Here is a 22,657-nt window from a genome sequence, read left to right as displayed (position 1 = left end):
AAATAATTGATTATTTTTACCCCTCCTGGGTGTTAAATTTATTTTGTTCATTCTCGAGTCCTCTCCCTGAAGCCTGGGAGTCTGATGGTTCTGCACAGTACCTTTGCAGTTCCTAGCACAGCATTCTTCTGGACAGCCTTAGGTCACATCGGCCCGGGGACACAAATGTCCGGCTGACCAGCATGAGGGGAGTGTGGCCAAGCACCAGCAGCTCCATCCAAGACCAGCCTTCCAACCTTGGCATGCCGCGGACTGTGTGAAGGGGGCGCGGATATAAAGGAGGGAGAAAGAGACAGAAAGGGACTGGTGGGAAAGTAAGAAATACACAAGGGGGGGTGTAAGACACAAATGGGCAAAAGGGGTAAGACATTCAAGATAGGGGATATGAATCCGTAAGGGGGTAAGAAATTCAAAAAGGGGGCTATGAAACACAGAGGTGAAGATGCATTTTGTTTTCCGGCACGGTTGGGGGCCTAAGGGGGCGCAAAATGCGTCTTCATCTTTGTAGCCAAAAATCCTTACAGTGGCCCTGCCCTCACTATACATTTCAACCAATCACCCACCCTATCATTTGCTTCATTTTTGTAGTTCACATTATCCACATATTCAAACCTACTGCAGAATTTCAATCATTTGTCCCTACCTCGTCAACCTGGCCTATTACTTGAACACTTCTCATCCTCTGTAGGTAATGAGTACACTGGTGAAAGGAGGAGGTATGGCTAATTTAGACATCTAGGAGACTGTGTGCACTTAAGTCATGTACACACAGCCCAATGGTTGCTGCTGGCTCTGCCACTGATCTGCCTGTTTGGCTGACATCAGAAGTGGCAATCTGAGCCAATCACAATGCTTTCACATAGAAAAGCATTGGATTGGCTAAGATAGTCAAGGAGGAAGATCCGGGGCAGAGCCAGCACAAGCCAAACACAGCCCTGGCCAATCAGCATATTATTATTTTATTATTATTATTTTATTATTTATATAGCGCCAACAAATTCCGTAGCGCTGCATATCCTCATAGATGCACTGAATCTATGCATCTCTGTGAGGAATGTTCAGTGTCTCCATGTCAAGGGTGGACACATTGAATGTCAGTGCTGCACAGTGTGCAACATTGCCCCAGGAAGCACCTCTAGCAGACATCTGACGATTGACAAGTGGAGGTATCCCTAGGCTGTAATATAAACACTGCATTTTCTCTGACAAAAACAATGTTTACTGCAACAAGCCTGCAGCATTTGATTCTACTCACCAGAAAAAAATACAATAAGCTGTAATTGTTCTGGTGACTATAGTGCCCCTTGTTTGTGAACAATATTTGGACGTACGTGAACAATCCTGTTAGTCTCCTAAAATTTATCTTCAGCTTGGTGATTTCTAATTTAGTTTTTCGGTGACTCAAAATGTAGGCGCAAAGTATTGTCAGAGAAGCAATTTTTTGGTTTTGTTATTGACTTTAAAAAAATAATAATAAGAAAATATATATATCTTTTCATTCTACCTTCTATAGATCTTGGTATCTTTTTTGATGTTTTTTCCCCCCTTTCTCTAATTACCTTCAGACTTTGTAAATCCCATTATAATTTTTCACAATAGTAGCTTAACTAATTTATTAACATGTATCGCTGTGTTTCCTGTATTACGTATTGGAGAACCATATGAGGACTGCCTTTATAAGAGTACACCAAGTTACTTTAAATCCTTGAGCTTTAGGTACTATGGTAGCTTGTCTCTAATACAATATCTGGCACGTAGTACTATATTACATCACACAGTTCTTGTTTACTATTGTTCTTCCCCATCTTTTGAATTTACATTGTTTTGTTCTACATTTCTTTGACCATAAATTGACTCCTTCTGCTTCCCCTCTTTATATAAATGTATATTAAGGTGATGATCTCTCTTGAATATCGTGTGAATATTATGCAATCATTGCACTCATTAGACTTGAATATTTGCCATTGTTACACCCTTGTCAACACCTGGGTACTTGATATGAATCTTGACTTATTATGACCTTAAAGAATGCACTTAATGTACTTAATTAGATGGATAAGCCCTGATGAGAACAATATTCTTTTTAAAACAGCGGCACGTAAGTGGCCTTTTCAAAAATGTTGAACTTGAAATACTGTTCCAGCACTGCATCTACAAGAGTATAGTAACAGCACATGTTTAATGCACTGCTATCAGCTGTTTTGAATACGGTTATGGACAGTAGGAACAAAAATGTCTGGGGCATCAACAAACCAGACACAGTTACATAGTTACATAGTTACATAGGCTAAAAAGAAACATCAAGTTCAGCTTTCTTGTGGAGACACGTCCCTTCTTTATTATTGCATCTCCAACTGTAAATAATAACAATAATTGTAAAAACTAACTTTTTGTGGGGCATTAAAATTAACATTTCTGTAGCTTCTTTATTTGCTAATATAATTGTGCGCCTATGAAGTATATTGAATAAAATGTGCGTGCCTAATATCATGTTCACAAAATAGCAGGTTTAAACATTTCATTATTAAAATCACCCTTAAAGGGACTCTCCTGTGCCAGGAAAACAAACCCGTTTTTCTGGCACTACAGGATCCTGCAGTGCCCCCCTCCCTCCCACCCACCATCCCATGTTGTAAAACCCCTTCAGTGACTTACCTGAATCCAGCGCAGATGTCCCTCAACGCTAAGTCAGGCTCCGCCCACGCTCCTCCCCTGCCGACGTTAACCGGCGGGGTAAACTGCGCATGCGCATTAGTCTTTCCTGTGAAATTCCGGCGACGCTGGAGGTCCTCATGCATAGCGTGAGGACATCCAGCGTCGTTTGAAACACTTTTCGTGTTTTAAGAAGTGAAAGTTTTATATTAACATTCCAAATCATTCTGTTTTGCTGTTTACATTGTTGTTTGTGTGTTTTATAGCATTGTATACTAGTTGATATATTTTACAAGTTAACAACTAGGGAAACGTAGGATGGGGCATCATTGATTGGATACAAAGAATTATTGCTTATATTTTCATAAGCTTTCTTGTTGCACCAACTTCCTCTCTCCCCCCGCTTCTGTATATTAGTGCCGATTTATCAATCACAAGAAAATGTTAATATATCATATATGATTAACTGATATAAGTGTATAAGTACATAAAACCAACACTTAGCCACAACTTCAGGGGGATAGGGGAGAAAACTACTTGTTAGATATAAGCACTGTGATCACTTAGTTCAATAACCCTAAGCCTAGCTCATCTGTTTTAGACTGCCACTATTCCAAAATCTTATACATCTTAGAATTAATCCAATTTGCTCTACTAAACATTCTTCCCATTGTCAACTGGAAATTAAGTTGTTTTCTAATTTGGGTCCAAGATGGTGATTCTGAAGATTTCTGACTATTAACATGTTTGTTGCTATCATACAATGAATCAAAAGAAAACCAAATGTATATATTTGTTTTGCCAAGGAGGGAGTTTTAAAAGGAGTAGAGTTGTAATTGGTGATTTCAAAATTTCAACATTTGATAATCGCTTAAAATAATAAAGTCCTTTTTCAGATTGGCGATATTATTTCACAGCTTCATCATATGTGGAGAAATCCCTTCTTTATTATTGCACCTCCAACAGATGAAAGGGCTGTTGACATTTTGGCCAATTGAGGGACAAAGTACCATCTGTTTAATACTTTAAATTGTGTCTCCACTATATTAAGACAGTGAACTGAGAGATTTAGTTTATAATCGTCCATTGAAATATCAAGGGTTAGTTCTCTCTCCTATATCAGGCAAACCAAAAATGTTTCCATGGCATTTAACATTCTAATAGTAGACGGCCCTTTTGAAGTTACTTTATTAACAAAGTCTCTTGATTAAAGATTTCTGTGATTTTTCTTAGCCAGTTCTGAGCCAACATCCATGTTATGTTGAATAAAGTGGTTTTATTCTCATGTAAGTGAATAGGTATTCTTTGGGTATCAATTTGAGGGTAGGAGATTATTTTGTCTTTACACATACCGTATTTATCGGCGTATAACACGCACCTCATTTTCAGAAGGAAATTCCAGGAAATGTCCCCCCCTCCCATAGTATCCCCCCCCCCAATCCCATAGAGTTCCCCCCCCTTTCCATAGTATTCTCCACCCCCTCCCATAGTATTCTCCACCCCCTCCCATAGTATTCTCCACCCCCTCCCATAGTGTTCTCCCCCCTTTCCATAGTATTCTCCCCCCCCCTCCCATAGTATTCTCCACCCCCTCCCATAGGGTTCCCCCCCTCATCCCATAGTGTCCCCCCCTCCCATAGTATTCTCCACCCCCTCCCATAGTGTTCCCCCCTCATCCCATAGTGTTCCCCCCCTTTCCATAGTATTCTTCCCCCCCTCCCATAGTATTCTCCACCCCCTCCCATAGTGTTCCCCCCCCTCATCCCATAGTGTCCCCCCCTTTCCATAGTATTCTCCGCCCCCTCCCATAGGGTCCCCCCCCTCCCATAGTGTCCCCTAGTGCACTTTCCCTCTTGTCCCATATTTACTTACCTGTCTTGAAGCGTGGGCCGGCTTCACAGCGTGCACCGCGGTACTGGAACTTCAATTTCAGGTTCCGGTTTCCGGCGGGACTGAAAGGAAGTGTGCACACAATAGCCCACGCTTCAAGACAGGTAAGTAAATATGGGATATCGGCGTATAACACGCACCCATCATTTCCCCCCTATTTTCAGGGAGAAAAAGTGCGTGTTATACGCCGGTAAATACGGTAATTTGGTTAATTCAAATGATCCATCTTTGGATCCATTTACTTACATCTATGTCAGTTATATACTTTTTTAGGTGTTTAATATTAAGGATAGTTGGTATCTTATTTAGAATGCTACCAAACCTCCTAAATCTTTCCCATGCCTCCAACATGTAGCTCATCACCTTGGCCCATTTTTGTATGTGTATTATGAAACCAAAGCAGTGAGCTCAGGTCTACCAAGTTGCAAATCTCACTTTATATCAGGTACCAGCCTTCCTCTCTTGGCTCTCTCAATTGGAGTCTGTATATATTGAAAATGATGTTGGTCCAGTACACTCTTCTAATAATTGGACATCTGAGATCACTTTTCTTAATACCTTGAGCAAGCAGATTTTATCTCAATCTAGGTCTTTTTCCTACCTTTTCATATGAAGATAGTTATGCTATTTTGGATTAGATCGAGCCAAGGTAGCATTCTAAATAGATAAGACCATTTAGGCACAATGTGTGAGTTTGACATTTATCCTCCTCCACAAAGAGATTTCTAAACTTTACCATGTTTTCAGGGCTTGATTAATTTGTCTTAAGAGATCAATAAAATCAGTTTCCATTGTAGTGTCTAAGTTTTTAGTAAGCTTAATGCCTAGATACGTTAAATCTTTGTTGATCCATGAAAAGTTGTAAAGGTGATTTTTTGTTGTTGTTTTTTTCGTCCTAGGGTCTATGGCAAGATCTAAAATGATAGTTTCTAACTATAAGATCAATATAAATAAAACTAAGCTGTATTTTTCAAATTCAGTCATAAAATAAACAAGAGATGAGACAGGTTCAATTAGGGTTATCGGTGTGTCATCGGCATATAAGCTTATTTTCAGTTGTTTGTATAAGGCAGTGAAACCTTTTATCTCTGTGTTATTTCTTATGTTAATAGCCAATGGTTCAATTGTTAATGTATAGTAAATTGTTGAGAGCGGACAGCCCTGTCTTGTGCCTTTACAAAGAGTAAACCAGTCCGCACATATATTTGGGTCCACTGTACGGGCTGTTGGTTTATACTAACGTGCCATTATCGCCTTATGCATCCAGCCCATTATTCCAAATTTCTGTAAGGTTTTGTTCATGAATTCCCAACTTACCCTGTCAAAAGCTTTTGATGCATTGACTGCTATAGCCAACGTAGGGGTTTTTGTCCTGGTAGCTCTATCAATAATGTTGAATATAAATACACAGACACACATTTCCCCCTAACACTCACAGATTATTGTTATATTCTAAATTTTATTTATATCCACCCAGCCTCCCTTCCTTTGGGATGGCTGGGTCGATTTTTTTTTTTTACCTGGGGTCCAGTGGGGCTCCTGGCTGGGCTGCTGGGCAGGAAGGCAGATGGGCATACTGGCGGATCTCCCTGCTCCGCTCCCTCGCGCGCTGCAAAGAGTGATGCTGGGAGCCGGAGTGACGTCATATTCCGGCTCCCTGCATCACTGCAGTGCAGCGATCCCTCACCACCCACCTTGGAAAGAACTGGCTGCCTACCCCGGGGCTAACAAGGCATTAGCTTGGGCATTTTGGGGCAGCGTTTTTTTGCAACCCCATGGAAAGTGCTGCCCAAGGCAAATGCCTTGTTTGCCTCGTAGCAAATACATTGCTGGAGCGTCTGCTGGTTGCCCTTCCCCACCTCCATTATAGCTTGATGAGGACCAAAAGTGTCTATTCGGGAGCTTCTGTTGGCTCCCCTAATCTAAGCCATACACTGTAGCTAGTACATAGGCTGAGAGCAACAGCTGATCACTCTCAACTAACAAGATAAACCCTGCACTTTTGGGCTTAGTTCTATGAAGAGAGATTACGGCTCTCACTGAGCTGTAGTGGAGGCTGGGAGGTGTGCCTGGCAGAACCCTGGTAAGAAGTCAAACATTCTGAAATGGTTTAATTTCTTACAAGAGGGGGACCTTATGGCATTTCTGGAACCACTACAGTGCCATGTAGTGCTTATGGTGCTTGGATTTTTCCTTTAACATGCACGAAGAAGGGTTCTCTCTCTGTTACTCATATGACCTATCTATTGGAATCCACCCTGTGGTTCTTGTCTTCTAGTCCGTATCTTATGCTCACTGATTTCCTCTGTGTAGCCCAACCTTTAATCCACCATCATGGCTTCTCTGCTGCATCTCATTGGGTGTCAGTCGGCCTTTATTCTTTAGAGTGATATTACGAAGTTTTGCATGATTTTATTTTGCCATCCCAACAAAAGATTAACCTTGTTGCTTTCTTGTTTATGTAAGGTAAACCTATTTGTAATGTTATCCGTGGTCTGTGTCCTGCTGAACCTAGCTGGATTCATCTTGGGGTGCCAAGGAGCTCAGTATGTGTCAAGTGTCCCCAGCTGTCAGCTAGTAAGTGTTCTTCATTTCATTAAGGGTCGTTTGTTCCAGCTAGTAATACGTTAAGAATGAGAAGTGCTGGATGAAATAATGGTCTCAACACGTACCCCTAAGAGTTAAATCCAGCAAAACAAAACTGTAAAAAATAGGCAAATATCGTGTATTACAGCACAGAGCTGTAGGTTAAGGTTCAAGCATTTCCAATGCTATTTGTATTACTTCCTGCAATTGTTTTCTAAAGCTTTATTATGCTGAGAAAACAGGCAGACATTATTCAGTCTAGTGATATTCTCAAGGACATGGATGTTAAAATCCTTTTCACTCGAGAGCCAGATCTTACATTAGAGTACGAATGAAGGGGTCAAGTAATTTCTATTGTATTATTATTATTATTATTGTTGTTGTTGTTGTTTTTTTGCGTTTTTTGAGGGGTGGGGGGGGGGGGGGAGGAAGAGTGTGAGGGGGATCCATGCTCCTACCCACTTTGAACCAGTGAATTACTTTTAACCAACATTTAAACAGACATCCAACATGAAGATTCACCAACTTTGATGATTTGTCAACCTACAATGTGCTAAAATGGTTTGACATATTACTCTTGTAGTGACCAGGGCAATCCGAGCACCGCACCCACTACAGTAGGCTGTAGTGATTACAGTGCTTGGAGTATTCCTGTAAGCTTCGCTGCCAATTCTTCAATCTTACATGTTTACTCAAAAGACAATAGTGTATGGGTTTGTATGTGTGTATTGACAGCCTAATGTGCTGTGTGCACACTCCCATTTTATCTAGGGCTGAATACTAGGTAACAAAGTTGTTTTTTTAAAGATGCAGTTGCATCCAATTAAACAAAGCAGGAACAAAAGAGGGGAGAGGCAAGATATATGTAAAGAAACTTAATGATCTAATGAGTAATAATACATTGGATAATTCCTTCCCAGCAGCAGTTCAATGAGGGAAACTTCAAAATTATTATATAAAACAAAAAGAACACACACATATCCCCAAACCATACCCATGTTGAAAGTGCGAGTTATGCATGAAACATGTTAGGCTGTCAGGGCGCATGTTGCTTAATTTATGTAGATTTATTTTTTCACGGAGTGTATTCCTGAATGCTAAAGTTCAATAAAAATGAAGGATGGGTTTTAGCAATGAAGATAATTGTATCAAGCTTTCTCAAACGTCTGGAAACTGAGTTAGCAAGCACAGTTTCTGTAAGTCTCAGGAACCAAGTTTCCCCGTCTGTCTCTCTGGCCCCTTTTACAATCTGATAATTGCCTTTTAGGTGAGAAGGGAGCAGGACTTAGAAAACCTCACAATATGAGCACATGGTTGGTCTTTCAAGCTCACTCTGCTGACCACATAACTCTAGCGTTAGTCACCAAGATACAATAAAACTGAAATCTGAGGACAGCTGTGGGCCACATAGTTTGTTTAAAATAGTAAGTGCGGACTAGGCGTTTTAGTTTGGGTGCATGTTTCTTTAAAATGCCAGGAAGGTATTGTTCTTCCTGAACTATGTGTTAATCAGTTATCCAATTGGTTCCCAAAGAAAGGCACCGGCTTGTCCATTTAATTTTTGATAGCCTTCAGGACTTGCAAACATATCACATTCTTTAATCAGTGTGTGAATGAACAGGAAATGGGTAATCATAGCAAAGGTGGCCTTAAAGGCTTCACTCCTCACATAAGCAAAAATTGTTGTCTAAAATCATTGTACGTTATTGTTGTGTTTAGGAACAAATCTTTGCTGTGAAAAATTATAGTCTATCCTACTTCTTTGTTTACCAAAAGCCCATGTTTTTATACTCACTGTATCTTGTGATCGTGGAAGCCATGTGTATTTTGTCAGCACTTGCTAGCCAGCTGCCTCATCAAAAATCTAATTGAAATCTACTGAGCACGTGGGAGTCAATATGACCCCACACTAGTACAATACCTCCCCTATGCACCCTGTCACCAGGCACCGGGTGGCGGTATGTCAGCTAAGCAGTAAGCAGCCAACTGCTAGTAAAAGTCTAGTGACTGTCTAGTGGACAGCTTTTGGACAGCTATTACTGCCCAAACGTTAGAAAGATTTCACTTACTGTACATTGTGTGTTGACTACAATTTAAAGAACAGTGGATAGACCGATCACGATCCACCTCCTATGCCCACACATTGGGTTGTTAATTAAATTATAATGCAGTGCCCCACCCCCGTACTCCTTGTGTCTCCACAGCCCATGGGTGCCGCGTGGGCGTTCAAATGTTGAAAATAGGCAGGGGACCGCTGTGGGGTCAACATGCCATTGTCCACCCCACCAATATAAAAAAAAAAAAAAACTACCTACCCTGCTCACATTCATAGGGCAGTCAAAATAATTTGCTTCTTTTTATTTTTTTTGTTCTTTAAATTATACTTATGAGATTTGTCTTTTTTTTTTTTTTCTTCTTCTTCTTAAATCTTCTTTTTTCAGCCCCAGATAAGGCCAAGTAAAAAGCCTTTCTAACCGAAGCGACTAGTTAAAATAGAAAAAAAAGGAGTCAAAGTAAAAAAAAAGAAAAAAAAAAAGAAACCTTCTTCACCTATAGCGGGTCCTGCTCAGAATGAGTTAACATAGTGTAAAAGCCCTTGTAAAGCCTCTTTCACGCTATGCAATTGGTCAGTTTCTCTAACTGAAATTTCATGGCAAGGGAACGTGATCATTTTGGGAGTTCAGCATTCAAATAATTTTTTTTTTCTTGTCTGTCATTTCAGGTAGAAATGATTGAAGGGAAGATCTGTGTATGTTGTGAAGAATCCCAGACAAACAAGTGTCCGGAAAAAGAGAATGTTTTGAAGCTTTTCCCAGTCCAGTCCTGCAATGCAGTCCATCTCCTACTTAAGGTACAAATGGTGGAACATGCGTACCATAAAATATTTTTAATGATCATAAGAATCTGTGTGTCAGATGTGATGGTTTTAGTGTCTTAGAAATGACTGACTCTGTGTCTAAAATGTAGATTATGACATGAACACAGCCTTTGAGTAAGTAATCTATTGACAAAAAAACTCATTCTCCTGTGACCCCTATCATTAACAGAATTACAGACATACAACACCAGCAGTTCAGAATGGCAGGCCACACTACACATATATCCAATATATACCCAGGACATACTTGAAAACGAGAGAAATCTCAATGTTCCTCGTAAAATATTTTATAAATAATATTTACAGCAAAGATCTTTGTATCTCTTTAACCATGGAAGCATATGGGCATCCTATTGTGCTTTTGCTTTGTCTAGGCAACCTTCCTTTTCTTTATGACTGCACGGGGTTGGCCTCATGAAAGAACCCCAAAGGCTCCTCCCTGGTTAACTCCCAGGCCTCCAAGGTAGAGGACACGGGGTAGTCGATGGTGTGCACTGCTGGTCGGGAGCTGGTACCGGATGGACGAGTCCACGTAGATTGGGTAGGTTCCATTGGGCAATCCCTGCAGTAGTGTCCCACCTGCTTGCACCGGAAAACATCTGTGTCCCGTAGTCTGGGGAGGTCAACTAACGGTGACTGGGGCTCGCTGTGGTGGTGGATAGTTACCCCCTGACAGTGGTGCTGGTGGCTCAACCTGTGCTGATTGAGTTCGGAGGGACGGCCGTTCCGGCTTGCGGGCATCCGTATATTCATCTGCAAGCCGGGCTGCTTCTTGCAGGATGAGGGGGTTACGATCCCTCACCCATTCCTTTACATCCGTTTGTAGCAACAAGAAAAACTGTTCAAGCAGCACCAGCTGTAATAATTCCTCCAGGGTGGTAGCTTGGCATCCATTCACCCAGTGGGTGGCTGCCCAATGCAGCCTGCAAACCCACTCCGTGTACGAATCGGTTGCTGTCTTCCTGGACTCCCGGAATTTTCACCGGTTCGCCTCTGGGGTCACTGCGTACTGGGCTAGGAGGGCTTCCTTCACCTGCTCATAGCTGCTTATGTCCTGATCAGGAATGGCTCTGAATGCATCAGCTGCTTTGCCAGAGAGCTTTCCAGACAAAATTGGAACCCTTCTGGTATCTTGTGTAGGGCACATTGTCTCTCAAAGTCCACCAAATAGCCATCAATCTCGTCTGTAGCCTCCTCAAATGCTTTGAATGCGCTGAAGGGAATTTTCCGCGGTTCGGGGTTAAAGCTGGAACTGTTCGGTGCAACCGCTGTAGTTCTCTGCGCCTCCACTAAGCGGATTTGTAATTCCCGTCGCTTATTCGCATTTTTATTCGCACTGTCAATTATGCGAAGGATGATTTCTGGTGCAGGGTTTGGGCCGAACAGCGCCAGCCGTTCCCTTATTTCGCGGTCCGCTTCGCTTTCTTCTGCACAAACAGCCGTGGTTGCCGCAGCCACGCTTTCCCTGTCCAGCTCCATTAGTTTGCTTACAATACAGCGCTTGGTCTTATTGCTGCCGCTGCCCCCTCGAACCTCCAATAAGTCTTTCAGGGTGTTGCGCTTGAGCTGGTTGTAGTAAGCTTCCATGCATGCTCCAGGTTCAGTCTTGAATTATAAATTCATGAGAAAGGGACGATCCCACTGCTGCCACCAACTGTGACGGTCCAACCCTCTCTGATTGTCTTGGGTTCCCTTTCTCCCAGTCGAATAATCCTTCCAGGCAGAGTGTAGACACAAGCATAGCATAACCCTCCACACATGAGCCAAGGCTTAATGCTGGGTAGAAATCTGTTGAATGTACACAAAGCAACAGTATTCATGCAGTAAAACCACTCCTGCTCTGAGGAAAAACAAAATGACAGTTAAAAGGGTCAGACAGAGTTTGAAAATATGACCGTTATTAAGGGTTTAAACTGGTGTTCTAAGAGGGGAGGGGGCGAGAACAAAACAGTCGAACGGAGTCCGTAAAACAGGGGTTTTCTTCACATGCACCAATAGAAAGAGAGAAATACAGATCTTGGAGTGCTTAGTAGAACTAGTAAGAATGGAGAGATGACCACTCATATATTACTTCTGCTTGCTGAAGTGCTTCATGGGTGAGGAGTATCCCATTAATAGTCACGTAATAAGTGTCGGATTTCTCAAAGATATCGGCACTTTTATAATTAAATAATGGAACACAGGGGATCAGTCAAAAAGCCAAGGAGGTTTCTTCCTGCTTCCGGTTGCTCCCTAGAGCTAACAGAAGTGGTTGGGGCACTATACATGCAGTGTACCTGCTTCCCCCACCTACCTCCTCTCAGACCTCAGTGAAGACCAGCGTTTTAGAATTCTGCACTGTGTATGCGCACAAGAAGATGCGCGTGCATATGCTTTAATAAAAGGTTCACAAGAGCTGCAAACTTTGCAAGCTCTCTTAAGGTATACTCTGAATGAGTACATGCATGAAAAACCATGGCATCCACCATAGAAAGAACCCTTTTCCGCTCAGCCATCAGTGATGGTTGAAGGCTTGACAAAAGGTAGCTATGCCTTTTGTCAAGCTTTGTCTTTAGTATTGTTTCCATGCTAGGCCATCTTTGTCTTAATATATCTTTTGACTTGTTTGAAATTCCAAAACAGTGTGAGTATTTCATGGAGATTTTCTATTTATTTCGGAGGCTAAGAGCTGTGCCCTTCCTCCGGTAGTGGCTGCTGTGGTTGGTTAGATAGTTTGGTAGGACTCTACAACAGGTCTGAAAAAATGGACTTTACTGGACATACAGATATAATTTTATATTAGCGAGAGAGATAAGATGGGAAAGAAAAAGTTAGAAGAGCATGACAACATATGGGAACCATGGTTGACAAACGTAGTAGCAGAATGAAGTCGGAGGGGACAACATTTTATGCAAACTATAGCTACAACCACTGCCCTACGCTCAAGAAAGCCCATAATGACGCAGAACCCTTCTGATAGTGGTGAATCTATCATTTTAAACACTACCATAGGGTATGCGGCATACTTAAGCTCCTGACCTGCTTTACTATATATGTATCTCATGAATTCTGCTTTTGTTCTTTTGTCTGTACATAATTACGAAACTGTGACACTACTAAACGGAGAGACCATTTGAAAACTGATATATACTTGAAGTATACGGTAATGTTAATAGGTTTATACACTATTGTATATCTCAAGAGAAGAAATACTGCTATCTTTTTCTATCTTTTTAAAAGCCTCAAAATGTCTTGTATGCAACCATTTCATTGAATGTCACCAAAAATAACAAATTTAAAAAAAAAAAAGTTGGAGAAGCATTTTGTCTAGAAAATAAAGAGAAACATTATAATGTGCTCATTGAGATCCGCTCAGCACGTAATAAAATAAAATAGAACCTCAAACTAAATGCAATAAATTGTCCTTATGTAATCTGTCATAAATACAAAGTATTAACCCCACCACTAAGATCCTGTAACTATAAGGTGGTTAACAAAGAATGGAACACGTTAGACACAGAAGAGGATGATTTCAACAAAGTTAAAAAAGAACTGTATGATATAGGCGCTTTACAAAGATGTTAAATATAGTGCCGATACAACACTCTAGTGTGGATCCCTCTTACCCACCTTAAATACATTTCACCAAAAATACAGAAAAAAAGCCAGAAGCAATTTACCTTAAATATTTAAAAGCTCCACGCTTAAGGTGAATTGCTTCTGGCTTTTTCTCCTGTATTTTTGGTGTTCTACAGAAGAGGAGATGCTAATCAGGAGTCAAAGAGGTCTGCCTCGTGAAGACAATATGGGGGAATAAACTGATAAATGGGAGAAAAAAAATAAATATAGAGGCCCAAGTGGGTCTTAATCACAAATCCAATTGTGTGCCACTGACAAAGGATTACTCCCAAACCCTATTTATACTTGACAAAAAAAACACAATCTGTATAGAAACTATTTTCATATGCAGAGCATGGTGTCACAATCACAAGTGCAATAGTATATTTACCACTTGATAAGAGAAAAAATCAGAAAAAAAAATCATAGTGTAGTATTTTAATACGGTGGAAATAAAACAACAAGAAAAAGGCACAATAAACAATTATATTAATTGTTCAAAAAATGGGAATTTTAAAGTTATTTTTGCTTATAATAATTTTTACACATCCAGTGCAAGTAATAAAATGACTCAAAATATATTATTTATCAATCCTGATTGTTAAATGCCTAATATCTTTAGGATCTAAATAATTTTTGACGCTTAAAGCTAGCCCTTTACCAACCATAGTATTTGCCCAATGCTTACACTAATTCTTTTTTATATATTCTTTATTTTTCGTGCTGAGCAGATTCAAAAAGACATGTGTGGCTTGCGCAGAAGCCTGTTTTGTATTTAAGCGGTAGGTATGATTGCACGCATCATAGCGATGTTGGTGCCTTTTTTGGTTCCGTAGCCTGTGGCCTGCGCAGAGGCCTATTAAGGTGTCGTTTGCTACAGTGTCTGTCAGCGTTTTCCTTTTGACTCTTTTAACATATGTTGTAACAGTTCAATACATATTAAACCATATGAAAATTAACTTAAATAAAACGAAATAGTTCCATTACACGAGTGAGATTTCGCCGTCCCTGATCTGTCATTTCTATTTGTTTTAGATGTCGTATTGTTCCCATGTGGCCCAGACTTTCCGGAATGTGTTGGTGGTATTTCTCACCTGAGCTGTCATCTTATCCATTAGGTAGTTGTCCCTAATTTTTGCTTTGACCAGGGTGAGTGGGGGTGTGTCTGGGTTTATCCAATGTTGCGCTATCGCTCTTCGAGCGGCTAGGTAGAGCATATTTAGAAGTTTTTGGTCATGTTTGTGGAGCCCCTCTGTGGGTCTCGAGAGGAGGCAGGCCCATGGGTCTAGCGTCAGTCGTCGTTCTAAAATTTGTGAGCATAAGTCTACTATCTTTCCCCAGTATTCCTGTATCTTTGGGCATTGCCACCACATATGGATGTATGTGCCCTTCTCTCCGCACAGTCGCCAGCATGTGTCTGTAGGGCTCAGTTTCATATGATATTGTTTCACTGGGGTGGTATGCCACCGTAACATTATTTTGTAAGCTTGTTCTTGTAGTGTTGTGCAGATGGACACCTTTGCGTTTGCCTCCCATATGTCCTGCCAGTCTGTTCCCTCCAATGTTTCCCCCAAGTCCTCCTCCCATCTATCCGTGTAGGTTTGCGCACCCCATATTCCTGATGTCGTGCATATGTGGCTATATAGCCGCGAGATTAGTTTCTCTGGCATTTTTTCTTTTAGACATATTTGTTCGAAAAAGGTTAGGGGTTTCGCCGCGGCTGTTTTAACCTCTTGCGTTTGTGCGAAATCTCGCAGCTGTATGTACCTAAAGAAGTCGCGGGTTTGTAGCGGGGCGAGGGATTGTAAGTGCTCATATGAGACTATGCGGTCGTCCGCGTAAAGGTGAGTATATCTCTGTAAGCCCGTTGCTTCTATTCCTTTGAAGTCTTGTGCCCTTATCCCTGGGGGGAATGCCCTATTGCGCAGCACGGGTGTCATTGGTGAGGGGATATCCGCTATTTTGTATTTTTGTGTGAATCGGTCCCATATGCTAATGGAGTTTAGAATGGCCGGACACCTGGTCCTTAGGAGCGCTCTGTGTTCCCTTGGCGTCCAAATGTGAAACTGTGGTAGGTCCGCACCTGTCATCAATGCTTCAATGTCCACCCATCTACGTTGGTCTATGGGGCAGTGCCAATATGCTATTTGGGCTATCTGTGCCGCTACATAGTAGTGGTGGAGGTGTGGCAGGCCCAGCCCCCCCCTCCATTTTGGGTTGTACATTGTGGCTCTGGCTATCCTAGGTCTTTTCCGCTGCCATATGAACCCGTCTGCTGCCCTCTGTATGTCCTTTAAGTCATTTTTGGTTACGTTAATTGGGAGCGCTTGAAACAGGAACATTAGTCTGGGTAAGATATTCATTTTTATTGAATGTAGGCGGCCTAGCCAGGATATGGGTTTTTCCGTCCAATTTTCCAGGTCGGATTTTATTTTTGAGAATAGGGGCGTATAGTTTAGTTTAAATAATGTGTTGGTGTCTGCCGTTAACTTCACTCCTAGGTACGTGAGAGCTTCCTTGTTAATTTTGATTTTGTGTATGTGTCTAATCAGTTGTATGTCTTGGTCGGCTATGTGAAAAGGCAGTGCTACGGATTTGGTGAGGTTGATCTTGTAGCCGGACACGTCCCCGTATGTTTGTAGTAGTCCCGCCAGGTGAGTCAGTGAGTGGCTTGGGTTCGTAAGTGTGAGGAGTACGTCGTCTGCGTACGCTGCTATCTTAAATTGTTCGTTCCCAAGTTGTACCCCTGTAATATTTGGGTCGTTTCGGACTGCGTGTAGGAATGGCTCTAGGACAAGAGCGAATAACATTGGGGATAATGGACATCCCTGCCTTGTTCCGTTTCCTACGTCAAAGGGTATCCTAGGTGCTCCCGCCACTATGGTTTGTGCCCGTGTGTTTGTGTATAGTGCTCGTATTGCTGTGATGAAGGGGTCAGGGAAGCCTAGTGTGTGGAGCAGTTGCAGCATGAAGGGCCATTGCACTCTATCAAAGGCCTTCTCTGCGTCCAGCGAGAGGGCCAGTGATGGTGCTCGTGTGTCTGCCATGTGCCACAGCAGGTCTACCCCCCGGCGGGTGTTTTCGTACAGCTGGTGTCCCGGTATGAAGCCTACCTGATCCGGGTGAATTAACTTGGGTAGTAATGGAGCCATTCTGTGTGCCAGGATTTTAGCAAAAATTTTTAGGTCCGAATTTATTAGGGAGATAGGCCTGTAATTTGTGGCTAAGGTCGCGTCCTTATCGGGTTTGGGTAGTAAAACTATGTTTGCTATGGCCACCCCGGGGTCCGGGGTGCCTCCCTGTAGGAAGTGGTTAAACAGTTTGGTGAGGTGTGGCAGTAACTCTGTGCTGCATTTTTTGTAATACGACATATCGTACCCATCTGGTCCTGGTGCCTTATTACTTTGAAGATTGGAGATTGCTGCCCCCACCTCTTCCTGTGTGATTGGTTCACTTAACTCGGTGGCGTCCCCTGGCGTTACTTTTGGTAAGCGTGTGTGTGCTAGGAATTTGGTGATGCGGCTTAGGTATTGGGCTTGTTCTTCCCCCTCTCTAGGCGTGTGGTTGTATAATGCCTTAAAGTATTCTGTAAACGTTTCGTTGATAGCTTTCGGTGTGTTGTCTATTTGGTTTGCTGAGTTGCGTATTTTGGTGATGTGTTTACGTTCCTGTCTGGGTCTAAGTGTGCGTGCTAGCATGGTGTCCATTTTATTCGCCTTTTCGTAGAATAGCCTTTTAGACCAGAGTACGGAGCGGGTTATTTCTGCTAGAGTTTGTTCCCTAATGAGATGTCTAATGTTTTGTAATTGGTTATATAAGGTGGCGGTGGGGTTTTGTTTGTGTTGTTGGGCGGTTTTCCTCAGTGTTGCCTGTAGCTCCAGTATGCGTTTTGTTTTTGCACGTTTTTTATGTGTAGCTGCTTGTATGAGGTGTCCCCTTAACACTGATTTGTGGGCTGCCCATAGTGTGGTCGGGTTTATGTCTTCTGTGTCATTAGCGTTAAAGTAGTCGGTGATTGTTTTTCTTGTTGCGTTGAGAATGTCTTCGTCGGCTAGTAAGCTAGTGTTGAGTTTCCACGTCCAGGTAGTGTGGTGTTGCAAGTTTCCTAGTGTGACTGTTATGTCTGCGTGGTCCGACCATGTGATGGTGTTTATTTCTGATTGGATGAGTTTGGCCATTCCCGCTCCGTTGAGGAGTATATTGTCTATCCTAGAGTAAGTGTTGTGTGGGGCTGAGTGGAATGTGTAGTCTGATGTATCTGGGTGTTGTAGCCTCCATGCGTCTAGTAAGCCAGTGTGTTGGATGAAGGAGTGGAAGATTTTATCCTGTCCCCCTCTGCCCTGGGATCTCTGTGTTCCTGGTTTGGTGGTGCGATCAAGGGCTGGGCAGGGAACCGCATTCATGTCGCCTCCTACCGCTAGGATACCCCCCTGTAAGGTGAGTAGTAGTGATTCTATGGTGTTCCAGAAGTCTTGGTCGGGTTCGTTGGGTGCGTATACATTTACCAGGTGTAGTTTGGTGTTATGGTACGTTCCCGAAAGCACTATGAATCTGCCTGCCGGGTCCGTTTGCTTATGTAGTAGGGTAAAAGGGCAGTGTTTGTGGAGGAGTATGGCAACGCCCGCTTGCTTGCGCAGCGCTCTCGCCTCATGGGTGACTGTGTATGTGTGGTCACCTAATTTGACCGGAGCGGCCCTAGGAATATGGGTCTCCTGAATTAGGGCTATGTCGACCTTTTTAGTTTTTAGGTCGCGTAGGAGGGTCCTGCGCTTGATGGGCGTATTGAGTCCCCTAGCATTAATCGATAGTATTTTTAGTGCCATGGGGTGACTAGTCTGGCGGGTGGCGTGTCTGTGCGGAGAGTTGGGCCCATACCTGTCAGGGGTCCGTAGGGTTCTCTCTCCGGAGTCTTTGTTGTCGTCCTCTCTTTTGTGGTCTGGGTAGCGGTCTCACTCGTGTTGGAAGAAGAAAATAAAAACATAATGAGTAACAATTCAAACATTTCATAACCGGTATAAACATTATAATATTGTTTTTTTAATCTAGTCTTACTTTTTGCCAGATTCGGACGGGGACGTGTCCCCCCCCTGCAGGCCATCAATGTGTGTTCCTTACAGGGTCGGGTTTGTCTCCGATCCACCGTGCCTCTTTACGAGGTCCCTGGTATAGCCCCTTAATAATATTGCCCTTTACCATGCCCCTCCCTCCCCCGTCATCCCAAGCCTCTCTTCCCTGTCCCTTTCTATTCGCTCCTAGGGATCTCAGCTTCCCGTCAATCCCATCCCTTTCTCTTAGTTCAGCGTCCGCCCTGGGCGCTAATTCCTGTTTTGTGCGATCTGATTCGTAGGGGGTGAAGCCTAGTTGTAGTAAGCCCTTGAATGTTGTGTTGTGTGTAGTGTGCGTGTAGAGACCTGTCCCCTGTATTCCTTCTTTGTCTACTAGTTGTCGTCCCTAAGTGTTTGTCTCCTTCTGTATTGGCTGAGGGAGTTGTTTGGGGGAACCGGGACACCATGAGTCGGGTGTCCGTCGGTTCCGCCACGCCTTTGGGTATTTTTTAGGCCCGTGGGCAATAGCTTTGAGTTTTTTGCTTTTCCCTCCTCCATGCCCCCTGTCCCCTTGACATGGCTTAAGCCCGTGTGGTTCTGCTAATTCCCCAGTCCCAGTTCGCTTGACATGTGAGTTCATAGAGGTCTCTTGGTTCCCCTCTCAGGGGTTTTTAGCTCAGCGTCCCTCTGTGTCTCCCACGGTTATCCATTCTGTGGCCAAGGTGTCCAGCTCGGGTATGGGTTCCTGCTGCAAGGTGAAGTCTCGCGGTGGGTCCACCCGCATGTCCCGGAGGAACTTCTGAGGATCAGCGCCCGGTATCAGGGTGTGTGTCGTGCCGTCCTTGAACGCCACCAGCTTAAACGGATGTCCCCATGTGTATTTTATGTCCCTGTCCCGCAGCAGCGTGGTGAGGGGCCTCCATGCTCTTCTACGCTGTAAAGTGGTAGGGGAGAGGTCTTGCTAGACGGTTATCACTGCGTCTTTGTACGATAATTCGTTGTTCCTGGCATACTGCATCACCGCCTCCTTTGTCCGGTAGTAATGGAATTTAATTATAATGTCCCTAGGAGGCTGGTTTGCTGACCTGCGGGCTCGTAGCGCCCTGTGTGCGCGGTCTATCGTCCATTGTTCTTCGGGTATGTCTGGGATGAGGTGTTTAAAATAGTGCTCCATTGCGGCTACCAGATTCCCTTCAGTGGGGGACTCCGGAAGGCCTCTGAGCCGGACATTATTCCGCCTGGACCGGTTAGCCAGGTCGTCTATGGTGAGTGCGAGGTCGGTTAGTTGTCTCTCCATGGTTTTGGAGTGTGCTACTACCTTGTTATGTGCCTGGGTGACCTGTTCCATTCTGGTTTCTAGGTCTGCTGTTCTGCAGCCCAGCGCCTGAATCTCTGCCTTCACTTCTTTTGTGCAGTTGGAAATTTCTGCAGACAGGTAGTTGCTCACCTCTGTTAATTTGGCCAGTATGTGTGATGTTCCTCCTGCTGTGATTTCGGGACTTTCCTCTCCCGTTCCGGTCTCAGGATGCTGATTTCCCCGCGGGCTCTGTTGTCGGCCATCTTGTCCGGCCTGTGTGCCTCGTGGCGCCGTCAGCATTTCGGCGACGGTTTTAGGGGTTTCTCTGCCGTCGTCCTTTTTTTTCCTGGCTGGTTTGTTGCCGGAGTAGGAGCCTGGCTGCTTTGCAGGGCTACTGTCTGGGCCTCGTTGCCTTTGGTAAGTGCTTTATTCGTTGTGGATTAAGCGGAGCTCCTGTGCTACACGGCCATCTCGGTCGGCAGCCAAGCCACGCCCCCCTGCTTACACTAATTCTGATTGTATATCTACCTGAATCTTACACTTAACGTCAACCCTAGACTATCATTAACTGATGCCCACCATTGACCCTTACCATACCCTAACACTAAAGCTAACCTTCCCCTAACTGTAGGTGGGACTTTGCGCTCTTTTGTCCCGTTATACACCACCTTAGTTTGGCATGGTAGTCTTGGTAGTCATGGTTATAGTAGTTTTTCTTTTTCTTTTTTTAAAAACTATTTTATTGTTTATTTCCTTGCTGGATTATGAGTGAGGTGGTTTGGGGTATAGATAAATGTTTGTATAGAAAAAGCAGCTTCACTACTGTAGTTTGATGAAGATGTGAAATAATTGCTTACATTGTTCTGTAGCTTTTATTATTATTCTTTGATATTTTCTGTATCATGGTTACCTATTATGTCGTGCATGACTATTTGATGCCTATGTTTATTTAGAACTGCGAGTCTGATTATTCCTCCTTTTTCTAACTCTCTCTAATAAAAAATAAATAAAAATGTAAACACCTGTTTAAAAAAAGAAAAGAAAAAAAAGATACCTGGGACACCCTGTTGTGAGCAGGGGTTTAACCCTGTATTCCCAGTATTTATTTATTTTTTACTTTCTCCTGTATTGAAATTTATAACCTATTGGGTCTCAAAATGGTGATAAAGTATTGGCATTCGATTTTACCACGAATATTTGATCAACATGTGGCATGGCTTTTTCCCATGCACATTGTTAATGAAAATGTAATAAAATATGTCTGTCTAACCTGAACACTTAGTGGGTATTAAAAAAAAAAAAAAAAGCAGTTACCATATTCTATTTAAGCACTTCAAAAAAAATCAAGGATTACATTCTTTAATGCATGCCAAAACCAACTTCTATAGCAACTAACCCATATCCTAGGAGAAGAGGTTAAGTGAGAGTTAGGCCAATATAATAATCACAAAAACAGCCAGTCTAGTTATATGGTTGTTTAGCAGAATGAGTTGGTTAAGACACACTGGATTTTATCTAGATACCAGATTGTAAAAATTGAACCACAAACTCTGGCCAAAAATGTCGATCTGGAAAATTTCTTTAGCTCAGTTATGTGGCTAAACACTTGAAGTTAATCTTTCTATGCAGTATAATGCGGGATAGGGTGGACTGGATTTGACATATGTCTTACTAGTGATTTAATACCTAAAATAAATTGGGTCCAGGCACTCGGGTTGCTGCAGGGAGGCAGGTTTATTGTAACAAAAAGTGCAACGTTTGGCCTACATTGCACTTTTTGTTACTATAAACCTGCCTTCCTGCAGCAATCCTGAGTGCCTGGACCCAATTTATTTTATCTACTAAACTGGGTTTTGCCAACCCTGGCCCTGATAAGCACCTGGATTCCTAGCAAAGAATTATGAGTGTCCGTATATGTGAATACACCCCTGCATTCAATCAACACCACACATATACACCCCTGCAGTCAAACATCAACACTATACCCAAACACACCCCACACCCCATTCAAATGGCAACACTACATACAAATACACATTTGCAGTCGCACACATCCCCTACAAAACCAGACCTACATTCAAGCATACAGATACAAGTGTGCAGTGATGATCAAATGGTACAACCCCATCTGCCAAAACACCTGTGCTCTACAGGGGAGGCCCCAGAAAATCTTGCACCAGGGCTCTCTCTTTGGTAGTTCCACCACTAAGGGTATGGTATGTACAAATACAAATACATACACAAATTTAAAACCTGAATATTCCCATCTAATGATATATTAAGTGGAGTTGTACAAAGCCTTCAGCAAAGGTGATGTAGAAGTGTAATTAATTCACTTTCTACTCACTGTACACTCCGCTATCCATCTGCACATTTTTTCTGTATGGTCTCATTTAACTCTGAGACTTAAACATAATTTTGGTGTAAGGGGAAAAAATTGACCTGGAATTTCAGGAAGCTGTATTTTCTCTGCCTAATAGTCTTCCTGTTATATATTTATTGAATGCGTTTTTATTCCTCAGTTAACCACTCCTTTACCTTTATACTCTCCTTTAGATACATTTCCCTGATTACAACTAGCTGTAAATGGCTACCTGGGCAGTGAAGGGTTGTCTGTGATATCACTCACTTACTAATAAGTAGTGATGTCGCGAACACAAAATTTTCGGTTCGCGAACGGCGGACGCGAACTTCCGCAAACGTTCGTGAACC

The 22,657-nt window shown here is 42.8% G+C and overlaps 1 protein-coding gene across 2 annotated transcripts in view; it reads left to right on the top strand.

Annotated features, from left to right (window-relative positions):
- Window positions 1-22,657, top strand: part of ENTREP1 (endosomal transmembrane epsin interactor 1) — a 105,088-nt gene that overhangs the window by 52,185 nt on the left and 30,246 nt on the right. For both annotated transcript variants that reach the window (XM_063455058.1, XM_063455057.1), the window contains 2 exons: window positions 7,009-7,119; window positions 9,851-9,979. In XM_063455058.1, coding sequence (XP_063311128.1) covers window positions 7,009-7,119; window positions 9,851-9,979 — 240 coding nt within the window. The remainder of the gene's footprint in view (window positions 1-7,008; window positions 7,120-9,850; window positions 9,980-22,657) is intronic.

This window comes from Pelobates fuscus, chromosome 5, assembly GCF_036172605.1.
Source record: "Pelobates fuscus isolate aPelFus1 chromosome 5, aPelFus1.pri, whole genome shotgun sequence".
Classification (NCBI taxonomy): Eukaryota; Metazoa; Chordata; class Amphibia; order Anura; family Pelobatidae; genus Pelobates; species Pelobates fuscus.
Note: the sequence above shows the minus strand (reverse complement) of the source record. Positions and strands in the feature narration are given on the sequence as shown.